Source organism: Cydia pomonella, chromosome 1 (assembly GCF_033807575.1).
Source record: "Cydia pomonella isolate Wapato2018A chromosome 1, ilCydPomo1, whole genome shotgun sequence".
Lineage (NCBI taxonomy): Eukaryota > Metazoa > Arthropoda > Insecta > Lepidoptera > Tortricidae > Cydia > Cydia pomonella.
This window is the reverse complement of record NC_084703.1, coordinates 13,467,131-13,481,544: the sequence shown is the minus strand read 5'-3', so window position 1 is coordinate 13,481,544 and position 14,414 is coordinate 13,467,131. Positions and strand designations below refer to the sequence as shown.

Here is a 14,414-nt window from a genome sequence, read left to right as displayed (position 1 = left end):
TTCTTGAATACAGTTATAGTCACTGAACAAACCAAGGTACGAGTAGATTCAAAAGTTATTTAAACTCTTCCAACGCCATAGATTATTTGATTTGACTTATTTGCAATACAAAACGCCTACTGTACGTAAGTTAAGCAAGAAAATCTCTGTTTCAGGGTCTAAATGCGTCTAACGAGGTCGAAAGCGCGCTGAGGCCGCTGGAGATCGTGGCGCCGCGCATCGACACCTACCGGTTCTCGATGGCCAACCTCGAGGAGACGCACGATGCCGACCTCGACGCCATTCTGGGCGAGCTTTGCGCGCTCGACTCTGAGTACGACGAGGAGATATCTAGGGTCTCTTCAGGTATCATCAACTGCCACTATGATACAATAAGGTGTAACATTATGGCCTCACAGCTGAGCTCTTATTAGATTGTTAACAACTTGCATAAAGTTTCCTCGATTTGCTTGTGTCTGGTGCAATCTTCAATTAATGCTATGGTAGTTAAAGTTAGACCTAACTAGTTAACTATGTATCGTTTTAAGTAAATGAATATGTTATATTTGTGTGTCTAGGTTACTCGTCGACCAGCAAAGAGCGCGACGGGCCGAGCTGCGCGCGCCGGCAAGAGTGCAAGGACAACTGCGACGGCGCCTCCGTGGCGAGGACTGACTCGCCCGACAATGACTCCGCCTTTAGTGATACTGTAACTAACTTTTCATCGTCCTATTCCTTTCACATTAATCAACTGACTATTTTATTCTACAGTAAATCCCTATTCCATTCCATAATTAGTCTTACATACTTCTGTAACAATCATGATGATATTTATTAACATGCGATTAAAAGCGTTTGTTCCATAATCGAAATCTTCGCAAGTATCAGGGTCTAAAAAATTCAAAGAACAAGACCATTTTGAGGTTGTCGACTAAAGCAATGTCCAACCAGACACTATTTATTTTTCTGTAATAAGTACTCCGACTCTGCATGTATTCATTGGATTGTTACTGAGCTCTCTTAAGTCTCCTTCGAATGAATAGGTTCCAAAGTATGAAAAGTTATTGGCTACAATTTTATGTTTTATAGGTTTCAATGCTGTCGAGCGAATCCTCGGCGTCGAGTAGTACTAGTGCAAAATGTAAAGCGATGAAACTCAATCTACATCAAGATCAAAAGGTAAATACGTGGACATCGCTTGATAACTACGATGTTAAGAGTTATTGCAGGAGTGTATATATTTTTATATTGCTTGACCACCGATTTACAAACTCAGTTGATTAACAATATTATTTCAGAATGCGAGTTTTCAACAGAAGGCTGACAAGATAAAACTAGCGTTGGAGCGCATGCGCGAGGCCAACATCAAGAAGTTGTTCATCAAGGCGTTCTCGACGGACGGCTCGTCGAAGAGCCTGCTGGTGGACGAGAAGATGAGCTGCGGCTACGTGACCCGCCTGCTGGCCGACAAGAACCACGTGTCCATGGAGCCCAAGTGGGCCGTGGTCGAGCAGCTGCCCGATCTGCATATGGGTCAGTCTCAACGCCTTCCTTACATGTACTCTACCCATCTATTTCTCTCACTTCTACGGGCCCTACAATTCTTTTATGTTTTTGCTAATGGCAGCAATTTTTTGCTAATTAGCTATTAAATAGGCAAGTGATATCTTAGAATATGCTCACATTTCACGTTTCATCTGGTAGACGCATAAGTTATTTATACATATCTACTTTACTTAATTGTGAAATATTTATAGAATGCAATATCTGTTAAGTAAATATTTACTTTTTTGCAGAGCGTGTGTATGAAGACCACGAAATGTTAGTGGATAATTTAATGTTATGGACAAGAGAGTCGAAAAATAAAATATTATTCGCCGAAAGACCAGACAAAATATCATTGTTTCAAACTCCGGAGAAGTTCCTTTTATCGGAGGACGATAGAGGTAAGTTCGTTCAATATTAATAATTTAACTTACACTAGCGACCTGCCCCGGTTTTCACGGGTTACACAAACAAATTATACACCTAAACCTTTTTCGAGAATCACTCTATTGATTGGTGAAAACCGCATGAAAAGCAGTTCAGTAGTTTTTGAGTTTAACGCGAACATACATACTGTAAAGGTTGGAAACCTTTACAGTCTCGTGGTATATAACTGGCACTCATCATTTGAATTCAAATACATAATTTTGTATTGAATTATGAAATCTTCAACGTCGGTTGTTCCGTTGAATTTGTCCAATTCCATTTTACGTTTATTTTGCACATGCAAGTTTATTTTTAAGGGGTGGCAGCCATTACGGGTAGTGAAATTGTTATCTAGCTGAACGTATAAAAAAATAAAATTATATATTATCAGAAATCTACCTCGAGCGTTTACATTCCCCACCTCAGATAGACCGTATCTCTTTACAATACACACAGCCAGACGCGGAGAAGAACTCTGTTTTATAAGGTGTTTAGCTTCGAGCAACGCCGGGAAGTAAGACGGCATTTGTACTATTTCCCCTCTGCCGAAGCATAGGTACAACTGTACCTATGACGGTGCATGTTGTGACTCGTTCATACACAAAAAGAGATCGAGATGTGCAAAATTTGTCTTTGACGTGTGTCATTTTCTATGTATTTGTGTCGTCATTATAGATATGGAATGAATAGAATCTCCATGTACCAAAAAGTGACATCTAAAAACCTTGAATAGTTGGCGCTACAATACCTAGAATACTTGAACAAAAAATCTAATCATAGACAGCGCACTTCACTCCGTAAATAACGCCTAGGTTCTTAGCTACTCTAGCGCTACTCTGGAGAGATTTGGAACTATCATTTATAGCTGACTGCTGGACACTTTTGCAACAGTTCTACCATAAGAGATTTCACTCCTTTTAATTCCTCACTTCATAATTACAAATTGGATTTTGTATGTAGTGAGTGAAAAGTGCGACTGTGTGCACGTTTCCCCCCGCAAACAATGGCAGAACGATTTGTACTTGATTTGTACACGATTTGTGAACGATTTGTACTTGGTTTGTAGATTTGTTGAGATATCGCTTGGGCTCCTCCCTTCCGACGTGTCGGAAGCCGGTGTTGCTCGAAGGTGTGTATAGTGATAATAATATGTGGGTACATTATACCTGTTGGATAGCCACTTTATTGTGTTTGAAAAAGCAAGCATGATTGCATTTATTATTTTGTTTGTCATAGGATGGTCAAGCGAGCACGATGAGCATTCGAGACAAGTGATATTAGAAGAATTCTTCGGTCAAAGCGGCGCGGCGAGCAGCGCGGCGCCGTCCGTGTCGGGTCACCCTGTGCCTCCCATGGAGGGCCCGCTCTACCTCAAGAGCGACGCCAAGAAGGGCTGGAAGAAGTACCACTTCGTCCTCAGGCCTTCCGGTAACTTGTCCTTCTATCTGTTGTCTCCTCACTGCTTTCCAATCAGATGAAAAAAGGAAACATTGAGGGTGCAACTATTTGTGTGGCCACACTTATTCATTTAAAGCTCTGCGATTTTTATGCCACTGCGAAAACATATTGCTTACGCTAATGCAATATTTTCTATTTGCCATTACATTATAATCTGTCCCTCAAATAGGTCTCTACTATTCGCCGAAGGATAAAGTGAAGACGCTAAAAGAATTGGTCTGCTTAGCGACTTTCGACACGAACGAAGTTTACTTAGGATTGAATTGGAAGAAGAAATACAAATCACCGACCGACTACTGCTTTGCTATCAAGCACCCGAGGCTACAACAACCAAAGAGTGTTAAGTTTATTAAGTTCCTGTGCGCGGACGACCAGCGGACGCTGGAGCGATGGGTCACCGCCATGAGGATAGCCAAGGTGAGCTACGTAATATTATCACATGAATTTACGAATGATTTTTCATGTATTTACTATCATGCTGCCTTGCCTTGGCTGCTGTGAAATGTGTTTAAAAATCAATGTGATCGAAGTCTGTAAGTCAACGTTGTCTTATTTAGTTGATTATAGCAAAGCGATTGTAGCCCCGGTAAAGCTTATCATTTTATATATTTTAGCATCTAAACTATGGAAACTGTGCATTTGGTTTGGTTTAACTAATTTAGAACTTTGAATTGATTTCAATCATTTATTTGCAAAAATACAGTAACCAAAGGTGTTAGAATTAGAACTATTCAGGTACGGTATATATTTTGCTTGCGAGCAAGCATAATTCAAAATATCTAGGAGACCGAGCTTTGGTCGGAAAACATATTGAAACTCAAAAATGCGCTTTTTTCCAGAGATAAGACTTAGCTAGATCGATTTTGCGCCCCTGAAAACGCCCATATAGCAAAATTTATCGAAATCGTTAGAGCCGTGAGATCCCCGAAATATATACAGGGTGATTCAGGAGACGTGAGCAGGATCAAGCTTGAGCATTCAGTAAGTTATAAGTAACTGTTTCGTACCAGTATTTGTGAGATTAACGTTCTTTTATTTTTTACTGTTAAAAAAAAATGTTTTAATTTATTTACGCCATGTATGGTCACCCTCTTTGTTTTATCCATAACAAGTGACAAATTGAATGTCATCGGAGTCTGGTTACTTTTGAAAAATCGTATCTCACTCAAGTGTGACATTTTGTTTTCTTCATAATCAAACTGCTGTCATAACGGTTAAAGAGGTTTTATCTTTCTTAATTAAGTGTTGTAGGGTGTCCATGATTGTAGATTATCAAATTTGTCCTTCCCAAAAAGTTAAATAGCAGAAATAAAGCGAGATTGTTTTACTGAAATATGATGATGAACGGTTCATTAACATTTACTGATTGTGTAGGCTTAGTCCTGCTCACGTCTCATGAATCACCCTGTATATACAAGAATTGCTCGTTTAAAGGTATAAGACAACATAAAATCATTTAAATAAAAAATTCGAAAACGTCAGTCAGTAGCCATAAAACAATAAAAATAATCAGAAATGATCAGGAATTTTTTTTTATAACAAATTAGAAAAAAATGCATTGTCGAAAAAATAGATCTATAAATGTTTGATTCTACTAAGAAGTCGCGTCAGTCGAAGTTGTGTTAAATACCGTGACTACTCGTATTATTATAGATATATAGGTACTATTCTTAAAGGTGCCCACTGATTACAGTGACAGGCCGATATCGTCCGGCGAACTGCTAATCAGTGTCCCTTAAGGGGCTCCGTGGCGCCAATTACCTTCGATCTGAAACCTTTTCTAATGTTTTTTGTAGCTTATCAATCTTATCATATTAACAGCAACTGTTTTAAGCACTATACTATCCCATATTTACTTCAAAGTTCATTGTCTTCCAGATATTTGGCATCAAAGTTGAACAATTTCAGGCCAAAAACCTGGTTTTCGGTCCATAACTTTTGTGTTAATTAGTTTAAAAAAAAATCTTTAGAGACGTCAAAGACGAACACAAATATGTAGATTTCGTATATTTAAGATCCTTCAAAGTATATCAAAATCCGAGAGACCAGAATGGAGATAAAAGATCGAAGAACCGATAGCCGTTTGTCTTATAATTCTATCTGTAGTGCAAATGTAGGAGTAACGACTCAAAACTTGTCAAAAATCGATGAAAACCGTGGGGAGCCCCAACAATGCAGAATATATATGTCGCAACCATCTGGTTAAATTAGCCAGCTAATTAAATACCAAGCTATACATAGAATATATAGGCTATCCATTAAACGCCGGCATCCTATTTGATGCCTAGGCTGATAGTTAGTTGAAATAAAATCACGTTTAACAACTTGGCATATTGAAAGTCAGTCCTTTGAAAACCACTAGTTCACTCATCCACGTGATTTAAATGTAACCTAAAAAACTTACAGAAATTAAATAACAAAATGAAATTAACTAAATATATTTACAATATTATAAATAAAATAACCTAACCGAACGAACGGTTAAACTTTGCAAATTTGCTAGTTGTTCTTTAGCCATATAATTAGATTCTGGCGGTTAATGAATGAGCGAGGTGACTAATTAGTTGGCTATTTTAACCAGTTGGCTGCGACATATATAATGTAAAAAATAGTAATTGCAAAGACGCGAATGTAATTATACTTAATTGTACAAAGTTGCAAAAGAAACATTATCAATAAGAGTTGAATAATACTGGGCCTACAATACACGTCAAGTACTTATAACATAATAAAGTTAATCTGAACTATTATTCTAATTTAATTTTACATGATCAATTATACAAATAAAACATTTCGAAGTGCCGTAAATACGTGACGTATTTTCATCTTGCATCCACAGCATGGGAGGCAGCTCCTAGAAAACCACCGGTCGCTGGTGGAGGAGCTCACGCAGGAGGACCTGGACCACCTCGCGCACGCGCGCTCCTGCTCGGTGAGATGGCTTCTTTCATTTTTAAACAAAAGGCATTCCATAATGTAACCATGTCCAATTGTCCATGCATAACCTTGGCAACGCAAATGTTCTTCAATAATGAATAACTTACTTAATCAACATACCTAAATAACTAAAACATTGTTATCAACTACCCAGTTATTTACCTTTTATTAATTTAATTAAGAAACAAACAGTCTTTTATACTTACATATAACACAGGAACTTTTCTTAAAACTAGACTTACAGTTTCCTTAATGAAAATATTTTAACATCATGCTTATTAAGTAGTTTCTACATAGTAAAACAGAGCTATTTGTGCGTGCAAAAACAAAACACAAAAAAAGAAAAGAAAAAAGACGAGAATAAAAACATAAGAGCATTATAACAACCTTATGGTATTGTTACTAATTATTTATAAACTGAATTCTCAGGATTTGTTATCTATTAACAAAGAAATTATAAAAAGCAGTAACATCTAATACTGAGATTATTTCTTACTTTTTTTTTACTTTTTTTTGTATTCTTATAACTATGTGCATTTATGGAAATGGATTAAAGTAAAGCAGGAAATCTCACAACCACAAACACGCTAATAAAATATTGAAAAACGATGTATTACAATATTTTTCAAAATAACCGGCTAACCGGCTTTGTGTCATGTTTTTCGGGTAATAACCAATTTTCAATTAGGTCTGGTTTTTGGAATCTCTAGTACTGTTAGAAAATCACCTCGCGACTACCGTCCGATTTCGATGGTGGCTCAGCGACGACACGCTGACAGTAATGTATGTGCAGATAACGTCGATCCCTACGAAGACTGGCGGCGCGGCGCCGGCGGGGGCGAGCAGCCCGGCGCAGGCCTCCAGCATCTCCAGCAGCGCCAGCGTCGCCAACTCCGACATCAGCAGCGGCAGGTACGTGTTGCTAATTAAGTACTTTGAGCCCCTGTACCGCACGGTCTATAGTTACCATGATTTTGTCGGTTCTTTGCTTTTTTCTTCTTTAGATATTAAGAGAAAAGGGGAGGACCGCTTCTCCATACAAACGTAGTCCCCACTTTCCTCTCTGGATATTGACATAATGGAAATTATTTTTATATAATTTGATGTATATTATACCTATGCCCCTACGTTAGACTTCTTTTAGATATTTTGATTATTCTAAAAAATATGAGCGGAAACAGATTTCGTACAAATTTTTAATTGCTCCTAATTTTTATAATAAATAAAAATTCGAAAAAATCATACATAGAGGCAAAGCTGTGGTTGATAAACAACAAATTAAGCTAATAATTCAATCATGTTAATATCCGGAAAGGAAATTGAGGACCCGATTTTGCTCGGGTTCTCCACTTTCGTCTCAAGCACTTTGAAGAAGTAATCACATACCTCCATTATTTATTTCCAAAACTGTAGCCCTGGGCTTCGAAACAGTAGATTAAAATGAGGAGTAGGTTGGTCAACGCTAAAATTAGTGAGAAATATTTACAAAACACACGCCTCAGGCTCTTATCACGTTATAATTATGAGTGATGCAGTGATAGAGTTGTTATGTGCAGGCATTCGCGCGCCTCGTCGTCCAGCTCGAGCGGCTGCCTGTCCGACGGCGGCACGGCCTCCGAGAGCGCCTTCGATTGCGAGTTCCCCATGGGTGAGTCGCATAGATACTAAATCTCAGCTGCAGCTGTAGCGTCTTAAAACCAAAACATAGCTGATTTTATTTTTAACGAGTTTCAAAGGTACAAACAGCAACACCCTTACTGTCCATCGGTAGACCTTATGCCTTTTGTAACAAGGTCCACCGATGGGCAATTAACAGTGAGGGGCGATGGTACTACTGGCTAGAAATTTTTGGCGAGGGTAAAGGTAGGTGTAGGTAGGCTACGTGTACCTGCTGCCAAAAACAAAATACACGCCACGAATTCCTTCTATGGCGACGTAACACTAAAAACTGGCCAAGTGCGTGTCGGACCACGCATAATGGTGGGTTCCGTACCTTCAAACAAAACAAAAAGCAGTATAAGCAAAACATACGATTTTCGTGGACTTCCGTCGTTTTAATAAGCTCTTTTTTTTAAACTTCGTGGTTCATAAGTTAAAGGGGGGAGGGAGGGGGCACAATATTTGTAGCGATTATTTCCAAAAGTTATATCTTTATTAAAAAACTAACAACTGCAATGTTATTTTTAAAGACCTATCTAATTATGTGCTACATTTTGATTTTATTAAAAAAAAAACTTTTAACTACATGTACGAGTGTCTCCCTTGATAGTATATTTTTGTATTTATTTATTTCTAATCTAAGTAGCGGCTCACTAAATACACTTACGTTCCATATTTCGTTGAAATATATTATATAGTTTCCGAGTAAAATGGATGTGAGCCTGTGAGATACAAACAAACAGACGGACGTGATGAAAGTATAAGGGTTCCGTTTTTGCCAGTTTGACCACGGAACCAATCAATCCTGCCTCGATATTTCGCAAAAAAATATTGATTAAATAACGTTACAACGGGTGTTTTACTTATACTCGTATACTTGGTTGCAGGAACGATAAAGCGCAAGCCGTCGATGAAGCCGAACATCCCGCTGACGTGGATGACGCGGCAGCTGAAGGAGATGGCGGAGACGGAGGCGGCCGAGGCGGAGGAGGCCGGCGACGGCGGCACGCTCACACGCACGCCGCGCGCTGCGCGCGACGACTCCACACTCAAGCGCAGGCACCACATCAGTACGTGCCCTAGAGATGCTCACTCGTCAATTCACTTCATTTTAGTATAACTTAATTAAAGAGGTCCGCTAATACAAGCTTTATTTTTACAGATCCGTCAGAAAGTGCAATTTATGGCAGAACGACACTGGTGAACAGTCCGGCTCGCGACGAGCCGGCGTCCCCGTGTTACGGCATCTACGAAAGCATCCCGCGCGACGCCGCGCCGGCGGCCTCCGACACCGAGTCCTCGCTGTATGGGTACGCCGGCCTGTACGAGCCGACGCGTGCGCCGCCCGCCGACGACCTTCCTCCGCCGCCTGCCCTGGAGCCCGACGCCATGTTCAGCTCCACGCTGAGCTTGGACTCGTTACCGCCGCCCCCACCGCCCCCCGATCCCGTGGAGGACCTTTCGGGCTCTCAACTCAGCCTGCCTCCTCCACCGCCTGAACACACCATAGACACTCAACCGGGCCGCGTGCATGACATCGTCAGTCAGCTGAGTTCGCATCAGATCGAACAGACTGCCCGAGCAGGCTTATCACGAGCCAACTCCCGAAACTCCGACCTGAGTCGCTCGTTCCCGCGGCAGCCCTCCCTGGACAGCGTCAGCTCCGGCGCATCGCGGACCTCCTCCCTTCATTCCGATAAGAGCATCTACGGTCAACAGAACGTGGCGTACGGTGCATGTTTAGCTGAACTTCAAAACAAGAAGTTGAGCAACGGCAGTCCCTCCATTCAAAAGAAGATATTAGCAGAGCCAACGAAGGAACGCACGGGGTCGATGAAGAAAGTGAATTTCGCTGACGATTTACCAACATGCACCGACTCTGCGAAAAAGAACAAGAAAATCTCGTTTAACTTGAAGGAAGCACCGCCGTCGTCCCCCCGCAAACCGCCTCCGCCGAAACGCAACGAAAGCACACGACTATCGTCTCCCAAGAAGTTGGCAGATTCCAACAGTAACCCGCCCAAAGAATTTCTTAAAGATCTGCAACGGGTGATGAGAAAGAAGTGGCAAGTCGCACAAAAGTGTAAGTTGGAGCCTGCGACAACACCACACGAAGTACTGGGCTTCCGAGAATATCCCCTGTCGGAGGACTACAAAGAGACGAGCGTGTCGATGTGGGTGCAGGAGCATTACGGCAGTGCAGTGGAGGACCCGTTTTACGAGAACGTGTACGGGCGCGAGGCTAGCTCGGCGCCGCGCCGCGAGGAGCCCAAGCCCATCAAGAAGAGGCCGCCACCCGCGCCGCCGCGTCGCAGCGACTCCACACACCTGACTTCGCACCCACTGCCGTCCGCCGTGCATCCCTCCGCTTGAAACCAGCTGTGGCGCGCGTGCTGCTGGCTGTGGACGGGCCGGGCGCCAGGCGCCGACGATGTAGATGACGATGTCAGAACTCGACGGCTCTGCGATAGTTCCACTAGTACGGTTGACGGTCGTGCGTGATATCGTTTTATATGAGTGTATAATGCACGGGCAGAGATTTTTGTACGTTGAGGAGAGTGAGTGAATGGTGTAGTTTTTCTGTTTTTTGAATAGTTATAATAATTACATTTACACAACTGATTACTAAATGTGCTCTGGGTGTTTAGGAGTAATTTAATAAATCTTCAACAAGTGGAGATATGGATATTCTAGTAACAAATTTTATTATGAAAATTTTTCAATTAGGTAAGGTACCGATATTACAGTGCCAAACTGTGCGAGCGCAGTTTGTGTCCAATAAATCGTTTGCAAAACACGTTAAGCGCGTTTAGTGATAGCATGAAAACAACTAATGTAAGACAAAACAAATGTCGTCTAAACTAATAAGTGTGCTAGTAGCTTATATATTCTACCTGCTAAAAGTGATGTAACTAGGTAATTTTTCAGAAGTGATGTTCTGACAAGAAAAGTAAAGACCAATTTCGATGTTAAAATGTTATTATTTCGAAAAATATAATAAATAATTTATCGTAATTTGAATGGCGGTGCTATTTTGAAAAGGTATACTAATGTATTGTAGGTAATTTGCAAGTCTACTTGTAACGAAACTGCTTAAACGAGCTACCTAATATAGTTCTAGGCTAAACATAATTTCTAAGTATTAAAAAATACCTTATTTAATTTATTTATTTTAAAATTATATAATATGACAGTTTAACTTATTTATCTAAGACAGTCGATTACAAGTAGACAGACAAAATGGTTGAGGGCATGAGTTGGAGTTTTGTGTCAATTTTTATTTTTGTGTTCCTAGTAAAACAAAATATAATCGCTTAAAACTCTTGGTAGATTCAAGTGATGTCAGGAAATAATGTACCTGACAAGACCTACTTTCAAACTTGCGGCTTAGGGAGGAGTTTATGTAAAATTGTTCGATCTATTTGAATCAAATGTGTCATTTTACAAACGCAAACCGACATTAAGCCGGCAGCGTAGAAGGTAAACCGGGCCCCTGTTCAATATAATAATCACAGAGGTGCACTTGTTAGTGTACTTGACTCAAATTGCTGGCAAATTTTACATAATAATATATTTTAAATGTACGTATCTTAATTTGCTACGATATATTATGTTATATATCCTGCAGTGTTAAAAGTTTGATGCTGCCTAAACGTAGGATTTTACAGCTCGGTTACTCCTTGGACCGGAGTCAGGATATTTAAAATAAATAAATAAAATAAAATAATTTTTTATTGGCATTAAGGTAAGTACATTTTAGTGATTGAAGTCCCTGACTTCTGAGCTAGATAAAAACCTGTGTTACAGAAGTCAGTGTCCTCTCCCAAACAGACAGACAGAGTAACCTATTATTGTCGCAATATGTAACAGTTATTCCTTTTAAATGTCCTATTTTAAAAATGCAGCTAAATGGTTTGTATTGTAATTGAACTGTGGTATAGTAAACGCCCCTATGATGGGACTGACATCTGTAATGAGATGGTATATAGATAAATCCCGTAAAACAAGTATTTGCCATCATATTTTAAACGCTGGTAATATTTTACCATAAAGAGCCAAAGAGCTGCTTAAGTTTGTTTTTTCATGAATATTTGTTAGTTTGAAAATTAATGGCGCCATACGTCCCATGACAGGAGCAAAAAAACATTGTTTTAATTTGTTAATAATATTAAAACTATTTCCAGTAGCTTTCATTAAATACATAGAAAACATAAAGAACGAATAGGACATTCAACTTTTAACGCATAAAGTGGTAGAAATTTTACAAGTGTAGGTGAAATATCAGAAACACTGCAAGTTTTCTCTTAAATGTCCCATGATTGGTGCCGTTAAAATAGCACTAATTAAGGATATCTACCATTCCACCTTGCATTTATTCTACATACTTAAGGAAAACATGAGTTTAATTTCTCCCTATGTTGATTAATGCCTACTTACTTTAAGACTTCATGTGATTGGGTATTTAATTTGGTTTTGTTCACAAAACCGGTTAATGTATAAATACAGCAAATAAGACAGTCCCAAGTATTTCAGGCTTACTCGTTTCAGAACATGCATATTATAAGTTATAAAATTACACTTACACGTTAATATTTAAGGGAAATTATTTTATTTGAAGAGATATGAGTATTATTACGTATGACCTTGACATTAGACGGCAAATAAACGATAGCTATTATACTTAACAATTCCTAATTTAGTGCCATAATTATGAAAACATATTTTGTTGTTTTGTGACAAGGTTGTTCATATTTATTTCATGGATTAAAGTCAAATCGTTAATTTAGTTATGTAGCTGAAAAAAAATAGCATATGTAGGTACGAATGCTTTCAAAAATGTGAAGCGTAGGTGCAGGTACCTATATACTGTGGTTGGTACAAGCGCACGCACCGATGCAATTCACACTCCCTTATGTATATAGCACTTACGCGAACACAAAATATAGGCAATGAAAGGGACAAAATGAAAAAATAAACATAACTCCAATATCATAAAGATCTCACTGTTGGCAGAATGCGTTACTTATTTTTATGTTCGGGCTGTGATTTCCTTTTTTGTGTCTGGCTTAGTTTCTGATATTGAATTGTATACCCGATGAAAAAGTAGGCTCTGAAGTGCGCTACTTGTGCAAAATTTAAAAGATTCCATTCCATGGTAACAAATAATTTTAAGTTTCATACTTGATAAGATTTACACCATTCTAGGGAAGAAAAAAGCGATGGACATGCACAGGCTACGTCAGTACACGCTAGCTAGGTCAAAATATTTACGAAATATAAATGATAAAAGTGTAGTGAAGTCGGGTTAGTTTTATTTCGATTACGAAATATTTAATAAAACTAGATACTTAGCTACCTAAACTCTCTAAATTCGCACGCTCTATAAATTTCGCACTTATAAATAGGCAACGAGAATCCATCCAGATCGGGTTACGAAGACTGAAAGCATAATTGATCCGATTTTGACAATAAACTTGCGTCCAATGTTGGCATAGTACCTGTTAAGGTACTTAGTGTTTAACAGGCTGATTCCAATGATTGACGTTCTGTCTACTACTCATAGGTCTTGGAATTAAGATTGAAAATGGCAAATATTGGGCCAGTGTCAAGCACTGGCACATATACGCTAAATGTTCTTTTTAAATGGCGCGTATGTCAACACCGGCGAGTCCACAGCCCATTATTGTGTAAACAGGGGGCCTACCGCGAAAACCGAAATTCGCAAATTGCGGGGATCTTTCTCTTTTACTCTCACTAAGACGTAATTAGAGTGACATAGAAAAATGCCCGCAATTGACGAATTTGGATTTTCCCGGTAGCCGCCCAGGGCTACGACTTAGGACTGGATGCACTAACCACAATCGACGGACTGATTAACGCAGCTCGACAGAGAACTGTCAACTTCCCTATACAATAAATAAAGAAATAATTTGTGTGATTAGATACCTTCAGATGGTTTAGTGCAACCCGCCCTTAATGTGTGTATTATTCTATCAATAACTTGTTAATTAACGAGGAATGACTATAATTATTTAGTTATACAATGCTTAATTATTACCATTGATCTTTAAACATAGGGCAACCAAGACTAATTATACTGTATGGGGTACGAAGCTATGTAGCTAACCTTTATAACTTAACAGTTGATATTGTAGGTACCTACTAATGGATGTGTCCTATGTTAAGAATATGAATATAAAAATTAAAACTTGAATATTAGATACGGGTTTTACTATTTTCAACAGACGTTATAAAATTGTGTATTCGATACGATTTAGTTCTATAACAATTACATATGTAACGCATTTATTAGTATTCATGGATATTTAAGTTTAAATTGTACAGAACAAATTAATTATAATATTAGTTCTTTGTATATTTTTTCAAATATAACGAAATTTCAAATTGGA

The 14,414-nt window shown here is 39.0% G+C and overlaps 1 protein-coding gene across 3 annotated transcripts in view; it reads left to right on the top strand.

The window, feature by feature from the left end:
- The window catches only part of LOC133515774 (amyloid beta A4 precursor protein-binding family B member 1-interacting protein), an 86,322-nt gene extending 71,910 nt beyond the window's left edge, over positions 1-14,412 (top strand). For all 3 annotated transcript variants that reach the window (XM_061848368.1, XM_061848376.1, XM_061848362.1), the window contains 12 exons: positions 156-345; positions 558-688; positions 1,069-1,158; positions 1,278-1,512; positions 1,776-1,925; positions 3,187-3,378; positions 3,578-3,825; positions 6,248-6,340; positions 7,139-7,257; positions 7,902-7,993; positions 8,892-9,074; positions 9,167-14,412. In XM_061848368.1, the coding sequence (XP_061704352.1) occupies positions 156-345; positions 558-688; positions 1,069-1,158; positions 1,278-1,512; positions 1,776-1,925; positions 3,187-3,378; positions 3,578-3,825; positions 6,248-6,340; positions 7,139-7,257; positions 7,902-7,993; positions 8,892-9,074; positions 9,167-10,377 (2,934 nt within the window). In that variant the 3' untranslated portion in view covers positions 10,378-14,412. The remainder of the gene's footprint in view (positions 1-155; positions 346-557; positions 689-1,068; positions 1,159-1,277; positions 1,513-1,775; positions 1,926-3,186; positions 3,379-3,577; positions 3,826-6,247; positions 6,341-7,138; positions 7,258-7,901; positions 7,994-8,891; positions 9,075-9,166) is intronic.
- The last annotated feature ends 2 nt before the right edge of the window (positions 14,413-14,414 follow it).